The sequence below is a fragment of the Vipera berus genome (assembly GCF_964194415.1).
Source record: "Vipera berus genome assembly, chromosome: 1".
Taxonomy (NCBI): Eukaryota; Metazoa; Chordata; class Lepidosauria; order Squamata; family Viperidae; genus Vipera; species Vipera berus.
In genome coordinates, this window is record NC_138202.1 from 158,721,287 (window position 1) to 158,742,899 (window position 21,613).

The following is a 21,613-nucleotide window of genomic DNA, read 5'->3' on the forward strand; positions in this document are numbered from 1 at the left end:
AGAGGAACAGGAAGAAGAAAGTCTACCAGTGACAGCAGCCTGATTTTAACATATAACTCCAACATACATGGTCAATATTTAAATAAGTTGGAACCATTTATTAAACAAACTGCTTAATTAAAACATTTTCAGTAATAGTACCTTGTTTAAGGTTTTAGAAATGTGAAAATGAAGTTCCCTGTTGTTAATAGATTGAAAAAAGTGTCAAATCATCAAAACAACAGAAATGCAGAAATATAAAAAGACATGACCTCTCTTATTTACAATTCTTAAGAATAAAAATGTTATCAATTATCTCAAATCTAATAACAAAATTTTCAGGTATTTGATCAGACTGGATTTTATCCATAACAGTCCCTGAATAAATCAGTAATCTTGTAAGCAACATATTCTTTTATTCACCTAATAGGTTAAAACAAGGCTAAGATATATGGCTTATTCACCTTATTCTCTCCCGCCTGATGTGTGTGTATATTCTTTTCTACATTAACTGTTAAGAAAATCTGAATGGCTCATAATTTTATCCAAAAATTTCACTTGCTTAAAAATAATCAGTTAATTCACAATGAAGCAATACATCATTTTGAAATAATCTTCCTCTAAGTGCATCAATTCTGACAGGACGTGCAGCAATTTTCTCCATATCTTTAATGCAAATATTCTAATTATAATTAGACAGGAAACCCTCCTAAATGTGTCTATCTTCTACTGAGCTCAGTAGTATAAATGACAGATTAGAAATGCTCACTTAAATATTTTTAACTACTTCATACCTCAGATTCTTTATCACTTAGAGATCCCAAGCTGCCAAAACTGTGGTTAGAACTCTCATTATTAGTTGAGGCCTAGAGAATAAATAAAAGAAATAAAAGCATCAACTGTGTGAAATTGCTTATTATATGCCAAATAATCCATTACTAATAGATTTCATGGTTTGAAAAATGAATGATTATACACACATACTCTGGTCATCGCATATGACCAGTTGTGGAACAAGCAGTCACAATTGCAACTATTTATAGATGTTTACAAATGTGAGAAATAAGATTCTATATGACAAATTTAGTAACGTTTATATTTTACACTATTTTTCATTAAAGAAGGAAAATTGTGTATAATAATGATGATAGGTATAGTGAAATATTGATTACTAACAATTAAAAACTAACAGTTTAAAACCAACAATTAAAAATAAAAAAATTGTGGCAATGAATACGGCTAGGTACATAAAAACATTTTTAGCTTCTTGTGAAAATACTCCATAATAAAAGCAAGCTTAATCTCACTGGAATTTTATCCATTAAGTTGAGCAACAGGAAAGAGAATAATGCCCTCTCTTCAACAACCCTTGTTTTGGGCATCAGTGGAGTCTGCAACATGCCAAAATGGTGCAAAAATGAGGACACACACACAATAATGTCTGGATAGACAACCGCACTCTTACATATTTGTGCAGTATTCCATTATCTGACACAAGTATGAAAGTGTGGCATTTGTGTTATGATGCTCAAATGATTTCATTATTTGCTCACTTTACTGCTGTCCTACAGAAACCAATGAAGATCATCGGATAACACACTTGCTCCTGAAGAGGAAGTGTATGTCTGAATGTGCTTCCTGTATCAACATTATGCAGCTGATCCAGGATGCCATGGTTGATAGTATTAAAAGCTGCTGAAAAATTAAAAGAAATACAAAGGTCACAATCTTCTTAACTTCCCCCACGAAAGCGAGGGGTTGTTGCTCGTTGTATCATTTTGAGTGATACACAGCAAAAAGTGTTGCTAAATCTGCCTATATGATAAGACCTGATAATAGCAATAGCAATAGCACTTAATATACCGCTTCATGGTGCTTTACAGATTCTCTACGTGATTTACAGTCAGCATATTGGCCCCAACAATCCGGGTCCTCATTTTACCAACCTTGGAAGGATGGAAGGCTGAGTCAACCTTGAGCCCAGTCAGGATCAAACTCCTGGCTTTGGTTAGAATTAGCTTGCAATATGCATTCTGACCACTGCGTCACCACGGCTCAGTGTTAGTTGCAATTACATATTTACGCACATACATAACTGTGCGTAATCCGTATTAATTTTTTTAAAAAATCAACCCTCTGAATAAAGTTGTCCACATTCCTTTTTACCTTTGCTCCAACGCTACAGCTTCCCGTACTTCCAGTACTGCCACTCACAACTCCAGTAAATCTAGCCTCTAACAGTTCTTGCCTTCTTGGATCCAGGCTGTGAAGCTCATCCATTGCACCTATAAAACATGTTTAATTTGTTACACAATTGCAAATGATTTTATGTAACCATGAATAATTCTACTATTTCCCCCCAAATGTAAGTGGAATTTTGCATTATGTAATTCTCCTCCAGAAATATCTTTTTCCAGTAAAAATGCATCTGTGTTAAATGCAGAACACAAAGTTTCAGAAAACAAAACAAAAACGGATACAAAGGGTAAAGAAGAAAATTCATATGAAATTCATAATAATATGAAATTCAGTAATTTATAAATCTTCAAATATATCAATAGTGGGAGGTAGGCAGTTGAACCAAAAAAAGCAAGACTGTAGGAAAGTTAAGCACATTAACTGCATTTGCCTTCTTTGCAGAAAATGTAGTAGAGATCTTTAATTACACAAATAATTGTTTTTTTTATCAAAGAACTCCAAGGTAAATAATGCCTATAAAGTCTCGAATTTACTGACAAATTGAAAACAAACTGGGTCCAGATGGAATCTATTCATAGTTCTAAAAGCATTCAAACACAAAATTGCTGATCTAATAATTTGTTCAAAATGTGTTGTTGAGAACTAGAAAGTGATTAGTATGTCAAATTTTAAAAAGGAATCCAGGAAATTACAGGCTGCTTAGCTTAAAAATAGCTTTTTCATTGTGATTCACCTAGTGGTCCACTATGTACTGTGCACAAGTTTACAATTTGAGACCCCACAAATTAATGACCCTCCCAAAAATCATGGAACACATCTCTAAATTCCAAATGTAATTTTTAATGTGAACAAAAAGAAAAATTAACAAAAACATGAGAAACAATTAAACATTAGCTAAATTTAAATAATGCAATGTCTTATATCTCCTGTGCTTCCAACTTAAATCTATATACCTCAATACAGCAGTCAAATATATTTTCAAAGGAATAGAAACATGATCCACAAGATAACTTTTATTGACAAATGTATACCCTCTTTAAGCTAAATGCTTTCATATATCTTAATTTTAATCTCTTAAAAATATAATAAAGCCATCCATTTCAGTTTTAGGAAAGAGTGTGTGTGTTTGTGTGTGTGTGTGTGTACACACACACACACAAACATACTGCTCAAAAAAATAAAGGGAACAGAAAATAAGACATCCTACTATTAAATACAGTACATTGTGTATATATATCAGTGTTCCATTATAGAAGTATCACTGCATCTGAAGCACTTAGGAGAATTTACAATAATTTAAAATACCAACAAGTCTACATTAGTTATGTTAGTATTACTAGTATTTTCACTAGGCACTTTCAAGTTTCTAAAGTTTATTCTTTCTTTTTTTTGCAATTGTTGAACTGTTATTTAATATCCAGGGTAATGAATATTTGTTTTACAGAAAACTGTTTCAAACATTTCAACATCTAATTATTGTCTTAAGACCACAGATCTGCATTGGAACACACAATGTTGTTTGTACTAAATTTTCACACCATAACACCTTGATTAAAAAAAACTTCGTCATTTCTTTGAATTTATACACACAAACCCAAGATTAAAACAGACAAAACTTTTTGTGTCTCACCTGTACCTATGCCAAAGTCTGTCTCTCTGTCTCTGTCTGTCTGTCTGTCTCTCTCTCTCTCTCTCTCTCTCTCACACACACACACACACACAGAGTACATATACTGTATATACCAGTAGCCCTGTAGCAAATAGTTATTTGAACAAATACACTTATTTATTTTTATGTATGCTAGAATTATATCTTAATTTTCTCCCATGAGCTTAAGGCAATGTACATAGAACTCCTTTTCTATTTTTCTCTCTACAATTCTGAATAAGATTGGTGCTGCACCTGTTGCTCTGCAGGTTCCTCTGCGGGTACTCCTCGCCCGATGCTTCTGTTGCAACTGGCTGGAACATCGGGTTGCGGAGTGTCCAGTTCCCGTTCCACGGGGGAATCCAGGGACTCCTGGGAGAGTCGGAGCCACACCCAAAGAAGACCCCAGAGAAGTCGAGGGCTGCGCACCACGCAGAGGGTCCTTGAAACTCAATTTTTGCAAGCCACATATACCCAATAAATTCAGGAAACAGGGACCACGTGGATTTCAGAAAGGCATATTTAATGCTATTTAAGGAGGAAAATAATATTAAAATCTTCCCCAGGCTATCCTATAGCAAGTGAATTAAAGTCTCGTTGAAATGTTTCCTCCTCGCAGCCCACCTCTCAATTATGCTGCCTCTTTAAACTGCTACTGAACTTGTTCTCTCATCCCTGCTTCCCACCATCTCTCACACCTAATGTGCTTACATGGCTGACTGGTGCCATCAGACTGATGTTAATTCTTGGTAATCACATATAGAGAGCCCTTTGTCCACAGTCTGGCCCTTCAGATTTTCTAATAGGACACTCATTGTCATAGTAAACAAGCCCATCCACCTTGCTGGTGGTCATCTTTCTCTTTCCTTCCACCTTTTGCAGTATTATGATTTCTAAGGGGTGTAAAACTAGGTCTCGCCAACCATAGACCAACATCCAGTCTGGCAGGCTGGGCATGTCGAATTCTGTCAACTAAGCAATGCATACTGGAAAGGCACAGAAGACTTTTCTGCCCTGGTGCCCACAATTTGGAACATTCTCCATCTGGAGATTATATTGGTCCCAATCGTCCTGTACTTTCATAAAGTCTTGAAGGCCTGGCTTTGGGTTCAGGTCTAAGGCCCCCAATAGGTGAAGAGACTTGTCTCCTGGCTATGTGGATAATACTTAGTTTTCTCAGCAGCTGTGCATTATCTTGGGTGCTCATAGTTTCCTGGTTGAACTTATGGTTAGGTCTGTCCATGTGCTGTGAAATTAAGGATTTTTTGCCATGTCTTCTGACCGCTATTTGGCATGAGTACCCTAGACCAAGTCCAGTCCAAAACCACTAGAAAATTTCTAGAAGCCGGGCATTCAGACAAAACAAGTCATCAACAGGCACACAGGGATAAATAAATCTACGTATCCATTCAAAAGAGGCAATCAAAAAGCCAAAAAGGAAACAAAAAGACCTAAACATCTCTTCACCAGCAATCAACACTCAGATGAGCAGAGATTAACAAATAAAAGTAACACTAGACCAACAATCAAGAACTAAATAATACCCCCATCAAGGAACTACCAACTTAGACAAGCAGGCTAACAGTTAACAACAGCCTAATCAAAGAACCAGTGAAACCATTTGCACCAATGCTGGAAGTGCAAGTCACTAGTATATAAAAATGAGAGCAATCCCCACCCCCTTTCTAGCACTGATGTCACTGGTGGTAATGAAACATCTACAAGAAAACAACCGCATTCAGAGAGCATTGAGGACTCCACAATTATATTAAGGTAAAGGTAAAGGTTCCCCCGCACATGCGTGCTAGTCGTTTCCAACTCTAGGGGCCGGTGCTCATCTCCGTTTCAAAGCTGAAGAGCCAGCGCTTGTCCGAGGAAGTCTCCGTGGTCATGTGGCCGGCATGACTAGACGCCAAAGGCGCACGGAACACTGTTACCTTCCCACCGTAGTGGTCCCTATTTTTCTACTTGCATTTTTACGTGCTTTCGAACTGCTAGGTTGGCAGAAGCTGGGACAAGTAACAGGCGCTCAACTGTTACGCGGCACTCGGGATTCGACCCGCCAAACTGCCAACCTTCTGATCGACAAGCTCAGCGTCCTAACCCACTGAGCCACCGCGTCACTTACAATTATATTACATTAGCTTTATTTAGCAATAGCAATAGCATTTACACTTATATGCCACCCCATAGTGCTTTATAGCACCCTCTGGGCGGTTTACAATGTAAGCATTATTTGTATACTGCCCCCAACAATCTGGGTTCTCTTTTACCAACCTTGGAAGGATGGAAGCTAAGTCACCCTTGAGCCCCATCACAATTGAACTCAAGGCTGTGGGCAGAGTTTGCCTGAAATACTGCACTTTAACCACTGTGCCACCAGGGATTAAACGTATGTAAATATTATTTAAATAATGTTTAAATGTTACCAAGATCTATCTGAAAGACAGCACTGCATTCTATATCATTTTTACAGGCTTACAAGAAATAATTCTTGAATGCTCTGGCTCAAATGGAAAGTATCTTCTCTCAATCAATTTTCTTCCAATCATGACTTCTTCTCACTTCAGAGGCCCATAATCACTGAAATGCGAGGCTCCAATAAATGAATCAATACTGCTTTATTTTTATGTATCTTCATGAAACTTCATATGTATCACTTCCTCTTCTGAAGCCCTCTAGCCTTTGAATGTCAAAAAAGTAATATTGTGCAGAATGCCTCCTACATATTCCAGAATCCTACTTTTAATGGCTCTGCTTTCATTTGTTGATTTTTCACCTACATTTCATTTTCAGTATAAAAGTTATTCTGTCTTTCAGTATTTTTAAAACAGTATGGCTTCTTTCAAGAGATAATACTACTAAACATAAATATGAAACATTTCTTATCAAATCAGAGTCAACATGAAACACAATGAGGTATCAGATTTACAGTACTTGAATATTTTTTCACGCGTTCCTGCTAAATATGCACTTGCTGTAATAAAACTGCAGAAAGTAAGTTGTGTTACAAAATAAAGCCATTTTGATATAGTGATTAAGGCATCAGGCTAGAAACTGTGAGCTCGTGAGTTCTAGTCCCACCTAGAACCGGTCAGCTGGCTGACCTTGGCCCACGCACATTCTCTCAATCCTAGGAAGGAGACAATGACAAACCATTTCTGAAAAACCTTGCCAAGAAAACTTTAGGGACTAATCTAATCCAGGCAGTCACTAGAAGTCAAAAACAGAATTGAAAGCACCACTATACTGTATATCTGTATATCATACCTATATAAAAATTAGTGCGTGCATGAAGCTTGATATATTCAAAAACGTTAAACTCCTAAATACTGTCCTAGCAATCTGAATAAGTATAGTTGAGAATTACATCAATTTTCACAAGATGCTAATGTAGCAACTCCAATATTATTTTATTAGGCTGTACAGATATTTTGTGTACACATCATCCAACAAAGGGAATAGTCCATGCTCAAATCCAGGCAATGTGTTTGGTTTGTATGTGGCCTAAAAAATGTGTGTGTTTTATCCAGGCTTGAACCAAGAATACACAAAGGAGAGAAAGGAGAAAAAGTAATGGTAGTAACAGATAGAAAGGAGAAGAAAGCATTCAGAAGGTTGTGGGTTAGGTATGCTATGCTTGAATTCAAGCACTGCAATGGTGGCTCAGGAGAAGGAAGATATTGTCAAGGCTGTGGCGAGGAACAGGTGGGACAATCAATTATGCTGCACTGGAATTCAAGCATGGAAACTAAGCAAAGGTGGTGGGAGAGGTACAAAAGCCATCTAAACACGGCAAGGAGAAAGGGGTGATGTGGATCAGTCTTGTGCTAATTGCCCTGTTAAGACTCTTCTGGGTTTTGACTCAGCTGAAATCTGGAACCACCAAATGCCCTGGCTTTTAGTTTCCTGGACTGTGACCCAGCTGGAACGCCTGGCTTCACAGTGTATTTCTTCTGTACACGAATAAGCATATTTACCCACGGACAAACTTATTATTTTAACTTCAATTCAATAATTCTTAATTTAGCAAACGTTCGTTCTGTGGCGCTTTTGTGCAATTACCAAAGAACACTATAGTAGTTACTGCTCATCTACGGTATATCCATCAACAGTCTCTCATCCCTGTGGATAAATGGTCTCAGAAACCTCTGGAGTAGCGTAACGATCCATCGGAACTACCTGCCAGATCAGCTATATCCAAATCAAAAGGTGACAAGGTATTTTATCATTATGCTTTATATCCACACGACCTTAAAGAGTAAACTGTCTCTCTGAAAGAGCAGCTTATTTATAGCATTTTTATCCTGCTCTTCGGGCAGAAGTGCTCTCAGAGAAGCTTATATAAAAATCAATGGGGGAAAAAAAACCTAATTCCTACCAACAGGGATATTATTTTAAGAAACATGACACAAAAAAGAAAAGAAATGAGGGAGAAGGAGAAAAATAACAAATTCAGGTTACAAAGGGAAATGTTAGTTCTTAAACAATACCCAGCTGCTTATATAGTTCAGGGAGAGGCCAAGCCTGAGGGAGGTGCTTATATCTGTAAGCCTGGAGAAATCTTTCCCTTCCCAGGTGATTTCTCTCCCTCTGCAACTAAAACCGTTACAGCTGCTTTGTACTATAACAAGTGGATGTTGTTTCAATCTTGACAAATAAACCACTAATATACATGTGTTTTTCCTGTCAGGATTTGCCACACTAATAGTTTCACAGTACCACTACCAGGTGTGGCACAAAAATGTAGCAATGAGTAGAATTCTCTGTCTTGGATTAATCCTCCAGGACAAAATGAGATTTAATGTGGAGCAAAGCGTTTGCAGACAGGGTTACAATGCCAAGACTGGTTATGTTTATGGCTGACCTCTCGGCAGATATGGTGCATCCAGCCTTGCCCTTCTAGATCTCTTTGATACCTCTTTGATGACCTGGTATTTAACGCTGGGAGTTGCCCTTGAAGAATACTCAGAAGCTTCAACTGGCGCAGAATGTGGTCTTGCACAATCTTGGGAGGCTTTGAAGTTTGCCCATATAACACTACTAGCATTATTTCTGGGTAGAATTCAAGATTCTGGTTATTACTCTGAAAGACTTACGTGGCATGAACCTGGCTACTTGCAGGTCTGTTTCTCTGGAGGTTTCTGCACATTCTTTCGAATCTAACAGAGAAGATGCCCACCAAGTCCTGTCTCTTAAATAGTGTGATCTTCAGATAGGTTTATCACCATGCAGATTTACTGTAATTATCATTGTTTTCAGGAGAAATTCCAGAGATGTTTTCTCCACAAAAATGAACAGATGAGGATTTCTAAAACATTCTCAATGATAAAGTATACATATGAACCTATTTATTTTTATGCTAATTACATATTTAATAATGTGAAGCTTCGTTCTACTGATTCAATTTTTACTTGGGGCCCAACAGTTGCTGGACAGCATACAAATTTAATGAATAAATTTAATAAATAATCCATTGGTTTATTCCAATTCTGAGCTAAAGTTTATCAAATTCTGGTCACTATATTTTCCAGATTTGTAAAATTTTTATTAAATCATCTGACCATATCAAATATATAAAATGGATACAAAAACACAAGTTGATACGAAGAAAACAATAGGACATGTTTATTTTCGAGACATGGATAAAATGGTGCCTAAAGCTTTTGCCAGCTTTCATACACAATTTTCAAGTATGGTGAGCATTTAATTAGTTCAGGTAGAGAACAAGATTTAAAGGTTACAGTAATTTTTATTTTAACTATACAAATAATTGGCAGGGTTTTCTTAGTAGTAATTGGTCTAGAACAGGGGTCAGCAACCTGAAACAGTGAAAGAGCCACTCGGAACCGGTTCCCTCACAAAAGGAAAAACTGGGAGCCGCAAAAAATGTGTGCGCATGCGCGTAGATGCACGCATGTGCAGAACAGGGTTTGACTGAAGAGTGGAGACAAGGCGAGATATGCACCTACCCTGCATATTTGAATTGATTGGTTGAACTTTTTTAGTCCCACTTTTTTTTTTTGGACTGCACATGGCAGAGGACTGGGAGCCGCAGGAGACGGCTGAAAGAGCTGCATGCGGCTCCGGAGCCGCGGGTTGCAGACCTGTGGTCTAGAAAAATTGTGTTCTCATTCACCAAAGATTATCACTGCAACTTTTTCAAAGTTGTTGACAATTTCTGTTCTTACATTCTAAGAACTCAGAAAATCTTAGCTTCTTCGCAGCTAGCTGATTTAAAACAAGAATTGTATTGAATTAAGTATGTCCAAACTTCAACCTATTTTCATTGTAACATTTTCTAAATGCGTGTTATTGATATATACATACTAAAATTTTCTGAAATCTGATTCATAACCAGATAATGCAGACAGAAGCAGAATTTGAAAGCTTACTGAATTATCTTGGAATGTTTCCTAGCCATAGAGACTGAATCATATGTTTGTGCAGTTGTATGATTTTGTCCCAGAACAGCTTGAGCATAAATCCATGGTTTCTGCTTTCATATAATTTGCAATATGAAATATTCCAATGTTCATTATTCAGAAAAATACTTTTTTCATAAGAACAGCTAAATAAGCCCTAAGGTGCTCCATCTCAAGATACAGCTGAGATGATTATGTCCTAAGGCTACTGCTGTTGGGAGTGAAGAAAAGAAAGCTACTAATATTTTCACTAAGGAAAAGGATATCTTCCATGTTCCTCGAAGCTAAACATTGACCTAGGTTCAATCCATGACCTTTGCCATTATTTCTGTATGTAAGATTTGGTTCCTTGCACTCTTCTTCACAGCTGGTTATGTCAGGCATGAAAGAAGTGAAACAATTATTGTACAGACTGTAAATAATTACTGCCGCATTAACTTACAAGAAAAGAAATGTAATTCCATTCTTGGAATACCAAAGAGTATATTGTATTCTTTCCTGAAACAAAGTATAGTGCTTCAAATACCAAACAGTATTTGAAAGTGAGTTCCCCTGTGTGCAACAGGATATTCTGAGGTAAGGAAGGATTAAATATTATAAAGAATCAGTGTAGACATTTTAAATTCTAGCTAGCTTTATACTGGTAGAAGCTAATTTATATTTGCCGTTCCTCCAAACAGAATACATATTTAAAATGTTATGTAGTTTTCATATAACTGTTTTTCCTAATTTTATGTATAATACCATGTTTTCACAGTCTTTCTATTGTTTTTATGGCTTTGAGTAGAAATGGATTTACTGTTTATATCCCGTCTTTCTCTTAAGACAAGCAAAAAAAAAATTAAAAATAAAGTAAAATAGGAACTGTGGTGAATGTACTCTGGATTCCCAGGAGGGAGTGACTGCATTCCAGAGGACCAAGACAGAGCGAAGTTTAGATAGTTTGGTTGGGAGAAAGAGAGTTAAGATAGCTCTTCTATAGAAGTCTCAGAGTGTATCTTTAACGATGATGTAGTTGCTTTAATTTGGCAAGGTTTCTATCAATAGATGAGAAACAATAAAGGAAACTGCTTAGAAATAACTCTGCATGTCTTTCTTGTTATTTGGAACCTGAGCAAATCACAAATAGTAACCAATATCAGTCTTTTATGAGGACATGTGTAGTCATATTCCTGGGCACAATTAACAGCTTACTTCATATTCTGAATCAAGAAAAGCTCCCAGATAAGCTTTTAAGGAAACCCTTACACAGACTGAGTTATAGTAACCTAACCCAACCATGATAAAACCGTATTTGTGAAGAAACTAGTAGTAATAAGAGGTAAGGAGGAAACCAAGAAAAAAGCACGTAAGAAAATTAAGATAGAATAGTAACAATGCGAGCTTTTCAATTTCTTTCTAAGTCTAAAAGAAAGCACGGCAAAGATTACAATTTGACTCCTAACAGCTGGAGTAGCATTTGTAAGAGATAGTCATTCATCTAACATTGAGCCCTTGTTTGTTTATCATCGATATTTCCCTTTTCGTCATAGATAGGGCAGTGGAATGATGTCCTCCACAGGGCTGACCCCATCGGGCAGAGGCAGTTCCAATGAAATGTTTACAAAATCTCCCTTCAAAGTATGTGGTGGCAGATGGTCTGAAAGTAAAGAAAGGTAAAATCCTTCTTCAAAGAAATGCTGGAGATGGTGACCCAACACTAGGAGAGGCTTCTGTTTTTCTTACAATGGTATCAAGACGAAAACTTGGGAATTCTACCAGCATCTCTACAGGTATCCCATTCAAAAAGTTTAGCTCTGATGTACAGCTTTAAAACTAAGCTCTCCTAAAGGGAGACAAGGAGCCTTTGAAGTCTAAATCAGTACCAGAGGCACAGACTAAACAGTTTACTGATATCCAACTAGGATTCCATCCAGAGCATAGGGTGCTTCTCTTTCTGAAAACCATAAATATATATATCCCTTATTGAAAACTGGTCTTTGTTCAATTAGCTTACAGTAAGAATTACCTCGATTTAGATGAAGGTCCAGCAGCTCTCATATGTAAATTTTCCTTCATATTGCTGTTTTTTCTTAAACAGTGTTTTCTCATTTTGTAAAAACTACTATATTTTATTTTGTTATGGGATTATTAATATTCATGAACAGCTGTGAAGGAAATCAAAGGGAATCAGCTGATAGTTAAAGGGAAAAATGGCTAAATAAATAATTTTCCTGGACAGGGTTTTAGTTTACTGCCACCGAAGAAACTGGTACAAACCTTAGAAACCAAAATAGTTATAAAAAGTCCTGAACAGCTTGAGGTCAGGATACCAGGGGAAAACGTTCCCTATATAGATCTGGAATACCATTCCCTAAAAAATAAAGTATACACTGACTGTTCTAGAATCTAAACCTATGCCAAAATAATTTTATTCACCTTGGCATCTATCTGAAATTCCGGCATGAGGCAACAGAACTAATTATTACTATTGTTATGTCTGCTTTTTAGTGTTGTCATATTATTTTATTTATATTTATGTGCAATTCTAATTCAATATTCTTCTCAATACTGCATGACCAGTAATATACAATTTACATTAAAATATACTAGACAACCCTTGCCCCATTGAATCATCATTTTAGAGATATTTCCTTACCTAAATGACCAAAGACAGGCAAAAAAGTAGCAGGAGTAACTTCCAATTTCCCCATTGAATTTCTTTGCAGAAAGTTGGAAGGGGTGTGTGTGCACAGATGGGCCGCACATGTCAGGAAGGTTGCCTAGGGGTACCCAAGTGTGTGTAAGAGGTTTCGTAAGAGCCAAGGATGGCACATGGGAGAGCGTGGAGGGCACACAGGGGGACAGGCGGCACAGGTCAAGGGTGCGTGAGAGATGACATACAGATCAGAAAGGGTATGCAGGGGTGCACTGAAGATGCCACACAGGTCAGGGAGAATACACAGGGGTAATGCAGGTCAGGAAAGGTCCACATGTGTATGTTCAAGAGGTATCACACAGATCAAGGAGGGGAGAGGGGGTAGCGTGGGCTAGGAAGGTGCACAATATTCCCTCCCTCCCTCTTCCTCCTTCCCTCCCCAGAAGACAGGTAAGCAACTACTGTTGGGCAGGGAAGGAAAAAAGGAAATTTGTGAGTGTTTGGGAAACATCAGGAGAAAATTAAAAATGATCATGTTGTTGCAGCAGCCTAAGAGCACTGAAGCCACAACTTTCCCAAATTTCATTCCCTCAGGAAGAATGAATCCTGACGTTCTGTAAGTCAGCCTATTTGAGGTACCTTTGTTGACAGTTTTCGCCTATGATGCACCGCTTCTCCCAGTTTAAGATTATGGACCTGATAGTTTTAGTACTGCATAGATACAATAATTCCTACGTATTGTTACTATTGTTCATCTAGCCAAATCTCAAAAATATTTTTCAAAGATCCAGGTCAAAGCGAGCTTCAAAATATTCACCATAGTATACTGCATATTGTAATTTAACTTTAATAAATATTATCTAAATCAGAGAATCATCTACCAAGTTTAATTACTTCAATAGAACATTAACTACACTGTTCTTCCTAAAAATCAAGTAAAAATTGATTCCTCAAAATTTTGGCCTTTGTTTTATGATCTCGTTTCTAAAACAAAAAAAAAAAAAGGATTTAAATATTTTGATAACAATGTAATTGCGTGCTGTTCAGATCAAATAAGACCATAAGACCAATTGTCCCCAAAATAGAACACATTCTCTCATGTATAAGAAGCATTCAGAGTTAAAATTTTATTTCGTTCAAACTCTAGGTTCTCTTTACTTAACTCCCAAATTTATTCTATAATGGAAAGGTATCCTAATTAGTTATGGAATAATTTCAATTACTTTAGAAGGCCAAAGATTGTTTACACTGGCTGGACAACAATTCCAGAAGGCACTGAAATGCTGTTTCTTCCACTTACCCATTCTACGATAAGTACCTCTTTCACCCACAGACATCTCTACTGGGACAGGTAATTTTTCCAAGCAAACATTTGCATGGTGAATATGCTGTTGTCTATAACCATAACAAGAGGACTGTGATTCTATTACATCTTTTGTGACAAATAAAATAGCTAGTTTGGATTTGCTGTCTTCTTAGAGCTACACAGATAACATGGTGAAACCAAATCACTATTGTTTCTCCAAGTTGTAAAAATTTTATCTGGAATTCTGGGCAAGCCAGTACAAGCTTGACTACACAGCAAGTTTAGCATAACCTGCAAAAGCACTTATTATTTCCCAGTTTTTGAAAACATGGAGTAATATATTTCACATACTGTGTCTCATAGGAGAAGCCACTGATTAATATTTATGTTCTTTGATCTTTGAAATACATATTTCCAAAGGAAATAATTGTAACACAGGGTAGCGATGGTTAAGAATGTTACATATCTCAAAGATAACTGCTAATTGTATTGTAACTTTTCTTGGCTGTGTGTCAGGCAAAGAGCTGCAATCTAGTATTGGCTTCTTCCTGATTTAACCATTCAGTCACATCTTCAATACTGCAGTAATTATCATAGATAACTAATGAGATTTCCCTCTATAGTTTTTCCTCTGTATTTTTTTATTTTTCTTTTCCAAACAGATATTTATTATTATATTGTAGAGCATCAATGCAGCTACTAAATAGGTAGTCCTCAACTTACAACAGTTTATTTAATGACCAAAGTTACAATGACATTGAAAAAAGTGGCTTATGGCCATTTTTCATACGTAGACAGTTGCAGCATCCCCATGGTCATTTGATCAGACACTTGGCAATTGACTAATATTTGTGACAGTTGCAGAGTCTCAAGGTCATGTGATCACCTTTTGCAACCTTCTGACAACCTTCTAACAAGCGAAGTTAATGGGATAGCCAGATTTACAACTGCAGTGATTCACTTAACAAATGTGGGAAGAAAGGTCGTAAATTGGGGCAAAATTCACTTAAGAACTGTCTCACTTAGCAACAGAAAATTTAGGCTCCATTGTGGTTGTATGTTGAGGATTACCTGTATATATGTTCTAGATTCTATACTGATAAGCAATTATCTTGCTTTGACTATTTTATAACCAAAGACTACCAAACACAGTAAGTTTTGATATGGTAATCACACCTCAAATAAAAGACCTGTTCAAATACAAATCTATTGCCTCTTAATGTAAATTCCTTTCTCTCAATTACAATTCCTAGTGTAGAGAGCCAACCCTGATTTTGGCAAAGAATTCTATCATTCCATTTGTTTGTGTTTCCTTGACAATCTTTCAATCTGAAAGTTACAATAAACTTTTACTGCCAATTTCTTCACATTTTAAACATGACTACTATTTAATAAGCCAAACTGATCAGTAGAAAAAATACTTCAGTTTGTACTTCTCGGCATTGAACAAGTTTTACCTTTTCTGTTTAATGTGCATAAAATAAGTCAAATATTTCATACTGATGGAAGACAAAAGTGATTTTTGTCCTTGATGTGGAAGACTGTTAATTTGGAAGACTGTTTTAATTTTAAAAATAGTCAGAAATCTTAATGGTTATTGTGAGAACTTGCAAATGAAGGTGTATGTTACATACTAATATGCAATGTATTAGTATATTAAAGTATTGAAAGTATAAAGTGTAAAATCAAGATTTGTAAATTTAACTCATACATTTTAATTCATAAAGAATATGCCAATTTTTGAGTATTATCCATTTCTGTATTCATCCAATTTTTTTAAAATGAATTGGAGTCATCAAGGTTAATAATTTTATTATGGTCAATAAGTAGTAGATAAATGTTTTTAGTTTCTTAATGCAGGTGATATCAAACATCTAATTTTCATCTGAGCTCATGATTACAGGTACATTTTATCTACTGTTTGTAACAAAACAAAATTCCATAGGTGCATAGTTGAATTGCATTAATGAACATAAGATATGCATGACTGAGCATACTCACTGAAAAGGTCCTTTCATCCAATGAAAAATATACTTATTCCAAGTATTGGAATTCCCTAAGAAAATCATCCAATGGCCATTTCAGCTGTTGGGCAAATTTGTAAAATATAGATTTAGAGATCAAAACCTATTAAATGTAAAAACAATTTTAAGAGCCAATTATATTTAAGTACTGGTCAATGCATGATAATTAATTCCAAGTTAACATAACTGCTATATAGTGAATTATTTTTTTTCACCTCAAAGTAGATGCTCTGACTCCTTCAAAACCTTATTACTTACCCACAGTTTCCCAATATTTTCTTAATGGAAAGATAGCTTTAAACTAAAATTGGAAGCATATTTAACTATTAAGAAAATTACTTTTATGTTCTTGTTAGGCAAAACAGTCCATGGCAATAGCTCATACAAAAGACTCATCGGTTAGTTTCCTTAGAGCAAGGGTAGGGAACCTTGGCTCTTTTATAACTTGTGGACTTCAACTCCCAGAATTCCTGAGTCAGCATGGCTGGTTCAGGAATTCTGGGTATTGAAATCCATAAGTCAAAGAGCCACGGTTCCCTACCCCTGCCTTAGAGGTTGGGGCATTTTTGCTGGGGGGTTTTTGTTATTATTTGGGTTATTATTTGGAGAGCCAGTTTGGTCTAGTGTTTAAGGTACCAGGGTAGAAAGCAAGAGAGTTGTCTGTAAAAATGATAAAGGCAACAAACAAACAAACCAACACATATTATATGATATTTTATACAAAGATGAAACCCAATTACCATTCCTAGCAGAATTCAAATGAAAAGAAACAAAATCAAATAGAAGGTAAATCATACGTGATACATATATTTTGGATGCCCAACTGCAATTCTTGTTCTAGTGATTTCCTCATCCACTTCCAAAATTTAATTAAACAAAAAAAAACCCTGTGAAAATTACACTAAGGTATTCTTTTTAATGTTTCAACTGTTTATCAAGAAGCAATGTTTCTAATATAATGTTTAGAATAAAAAAGGGCACTAAGATGTTAAATCTCCAAAACAGCATTATAAAATTTATGCAAGCCATCAAGAAAAAGAAAATTCTGGCACCTTAAATATGATTCAATTGAGATCCAACTTTGATCCATGATACGGTGCTCTAAAGGGTCCTAGTGGACACTTCCTTAGCTTTTGGTTTTCACTCAATCATGATTTGCTGAAATATTAAAATTAGCTACAGCTTCTCAAGTTTTCAAATGACACTCCATATAGCCATTTTAAATATGGATTGCAAAAGCCTAATCTTAACCTAAAAGAAGAAAGCAGCATTCTAGGGAAGCATCCCGAAGAAACTATCTGCTCTTGAAACATTTCTATTCCTACAGGCAGAATTCAATTTAAACATTCTGCATATACACAATTCTGATGTACAGCTTTATCCTACTACACTAATTCCCATGGTCTTCATCCTGTTGCTTTCCAATGTTGAATTTTAAATTATAACTTCCTCAAGACAAGCCTGCATTTTTACTGATTCCGTAAACATATTCTATAGTACAGCAGCATTTAAAGCCATCAGATTGTTAAATATAACTTCAGATGATCTAGGGGTAAACAATAAAATGTTGACTCTAAGAATTTAAGTAAGCAACATAAAAAACTTCAAAAATGCTATACACTAACCTCAGTATCTGATGGCATTCACCATGCATATTGTTCTATTGTTCTGAAAACCATGCAAACCACCATAAAGTTTACATTGTGTACTAAAATAGCACACCTGTAGCCAACTATCACAAAGATAAATTCCCTTCACTGAAATTTGCATTGGGTAATAAGAGTTTAATGTGCTGACATCACAATGCTCTTTTATGACATTCATATCTTTTTGCTCTTTCAGGACACACCAAATATTCAGTAGTCAGAACTAGGTCTATTAAACAATTCAAGAAACGTGCCACTAACTGAAAAGTTAATTGTAATAAAACTCCCCTTAGTATGGCATACATTTTTTAGACTATAGCACAATTGCATTAGATGAGTGAAATGCCTATCTTAAAGAGTATAATCTTTCTTTGATTAGGAGCCGCAGGTGAGAAACAGACGTAACAGGATCAGCAATGTAACTGCAACTTTAGTAACTTTATGTTGTGTCAAGTTGCTGGTCTTACTCAGAATTTAAGACTAAACTCCATAAAGTCAGATATAAGGATTAATTCCAATTCAATACTTTTCACATTAGTGTCTTGCTCCAGGACAGAACAGTAGTTGCTCATGTCATCATTTGTTTTAATCTGATAACACTATTAGCAATATTGCATAATGCACCCCTTTCCATTTTATTAAAAATGTGTCTGTATGTTAAAATAGAAAAGATGATCATTATCAAATATATAGAAGTCACAGGCCTAAATATTAAGTCATTAGATATTTAATCCTGATTTACTGTATAATCCATAATTATACAATTATTGAGGTTATTACATGTTAAATCAAAATACAGTTGTTTGGCTTACAGTATTATATGAATCAAGATTAAATATTTCAGATGAGAATTTTTCCTAATCATTCTAACTACTTGTCCTCAATTGTTCCCTATATTTGACTTGCTTTTTCTTTTTTGTCTATGAGTTCTCTACTATTCTATATCAGCATCTGGGACCCTATAAAAGTTTTGGATCACAGCTCCTGTCATCCTTAAATCAAGCTGAAAGTTACAATCTAACAGAAACATAGCCACAAGTTTATATCTGTCATGAAGGATAAATGTATGTCTATTACAAGCAGCAGCAGTAGCAGCAATGGTCTTTCCATTGTTAAAACTGAACACTGTGAAAGAGGGAAAGAAGATAAAACACCTTTATATTATGAATCTGGAGATTATTATAGTCATTATCAGTACAATGGATTCTAAGTAGAACCAGTGTGTCAATCCTGGAACAAATAGAGACTGGTTCTTCTTTTGCAGGGATGCTCAACAAGCAGAAACTTATAGATTCTAGATTTGTGATGCAAGCAAATAATGGACTAAAAGGTTTAGCAAAGATTAGCAAAGTAAGGTTTAACTCATTGACTAATAGAGTATGCTGGAAAATGCAACCATTATAGCATTTCAAATGTAACAAAATTCAATAGATTAGATATACTGAAAGTAATAAAATCTGATATACTACAAACATGGATTAACTCAAATAGGACAATTACAAACATAAAGGAAAAATACTGATTTAAATGTAGATATTTACAATCCACTAGTTTCTACAATCAAGGTATAAATATTGGTTTGTACCAATAATCTAAGATCTTTGGTTACGCGGTTCAAGTATCAATTGTACTGGAAAATTTACGGCAGCTTAAAAATATTCATTTCACATGAAGCAGACATCCAAAATGACAGGGCCAAAGGCTCACATCCCTTTTACAGCATGATAGCTCCTCTTCCATGGTCTGTCTCTAGATCAGGAGTGTCAAACTACCGGCCCGCGGGCTGGTTTCATCATACGGAAGCCACACCCATCCCATTGCCGGCAATGCAAAAAGAATCGCGATACATCGCAACACGTCAAGTGGCGAGTTTGACACCCATGCTCTAGATGTTTCTGTAACATCTTATATGTCCACACAGGAAATTATTTACTTTGGCCCTAATTGGCGCAACTGTGGGCAGACATATAAACATCCCAATTAAAAGCCAACTTGTTTCTGTTCAGATTCTACACCTGTCTCACAAATGCTATTAAAAGGTCCATGGTACACCCAAATGGCAATCAATCAATCAATTAACATCTCTAGTTGCCATTGTGACCAGGAGGCAATTAACTTTCTTCTAAGAAGGTTGCCAATTTTTTAGCAACAGCAAAAGATGTTAGAAACCATCTGGTTCTTCATTCATGCTATTAACTGTTAGCTGGAAATGGCTTTAGGATTTTCTTGCAATTTTAAAATTTCCTTTTATAGTTATTTTGTTCCATACTGGTCTTTTATTGTATTTGGTTTTGGACCATAAATAAATGTTGCACAGAGATATTAAGAGATTTTAATATCTTACAATAATATGAATAGTTATGCAAAAATATTAAGCAAAATCATCAATCTGAAATCTAACAGTAGTTTTATACTGTACATATTTATTTCTAAACAGTCCCCAATGAATAAAATTAAATTTCTGCACACAGATAAACATAGCTAAGTCATCAAGAAGACGTTCAAGAATAAAGAACTGCTAATTATTGGGTAAAATTAAAAATTTTTGTCATAGGAAAATATATCCTTATAACTATATTAATTTGAAAAATGACTGTGTTTTATAAGGCATAACATAAGAATATCAGAAAACATATGGCCTAATTATATTAATAATTTCAACCTGCAATTAAGGACCATTGGTAGTCTACAGTGATCCAAGAGGTGGGGGGAAGAGATAATATAATACAGAAGGTAATATAGGCTGTAATTTATTTGTGCTAAATTCTTGGTTTTTTTCCTAAGCTCGTTAAAAATGGTTTCTTTTAAGTAAAATTTGTAATGAATCCCATTTAATGTTTAATATTAATGACTATTATCCTTATGAACTAATTCTACAGCATTTTGGGGTACTTAATTCTCCCAGGACCAAAAAAGTCCAGCACATTATATTATATCCATGAAGAATGAAAAGATCTGCATATTTTCCCTCCATGCATGGCAACCATTGAAACTAAAAATATAATAGTCCCAACTGTGTTCTTTTAACTAAGCAAAGATCATCAACCAACCTAGCAAATCTTCTTTGCTTGGAACCCAAGTTTAAGAGGGCAATAATCAAGAATTTAAACAACCTATGGTCATGTCTACCAATGTTGGGAGAAATAAGCAGAGCCAGTGGTCCTCAAATCAAGGCTGGCATCATTCTACCGCCAGCTGCTCAGCTTCATGAGCTTCAGGTGCATAACAAAAGTCCATTAAGTTGTAATAAGAATGGGAAGAAAAAAAAAACTAGTTTGACCTTCTGTGTGTATATGAATACAGAAGCATAAGGCAGTTATTCATACAGGAAATGGGCAATCAATTGTTTAGTTTGGCTTTATGCTTGTTTGCAACAAACCAAGCTATGTCTGAAAGACTTCAAATGAGTCCCAATCCAAGAGCCTAGTTCAGGCAAGTAAAATCAGGAGGTCTATGAATTATTGCCAAGTCCCTTGTCTGGGGAGGCTATCATAGTACTAAAATCTGAATCTATCAAATGTAAGAATTGTAGCAATGGAAAGTACATTGAGTAAAAATAAAGTGCATATTTCTGTGAAAAGAAATACACCGGATGTATTTTAAATGTAAATGACTATATTCTTGTTTTTCATTAAGAAAAAAATATTAAAATATGCTATTCTGTAGATTCAAACTCTGTATACAACCATTAGCCAAAATTGTTCTGAGAGCCCATTCTGAGTTCCGATGTTATAATTGTTCAAAATTC

At 35.6% G+C, this 21,613-nt stretch overlaps 1 protein-coding gene across 2 annotated transcripts in view; it reads right to left on the bottom strand.

Annotated features, from left to right (window-relative positions):
* TLK1 (tousled like kinase 1) overlaps positions 1–21,613 on the bottom strand; it is an 85,777-nt gene that overhangs the window by 53,575 nt on the left and 10,589 nt on the right. The window contains exons 1-3 of one of the 2 annotated variants that reach the window (XM_081313329.1): positions 4,082–6,114; positions 2,146–2,264; positions 774–845 (exon numbers count right to left, since the gene is read on the bottom strand). In XM_081313329.1, the coding sequence (XP_081169455.1) occupies positions 774–845; positions 2,146–2,259 (186 nt within the window). In that variant the 5' untranslated portion in view covers positions 2,260–2,264; positions 4,082–6,114. Of the gene's footprint in view, positions 1–773; positions 846–2,145; positions 2,265–4,081; positions 6,115–21,613 lie in introns of those variants that run through there. The other variant, XM_081313328.1, reaches the window with a different exon arrangement.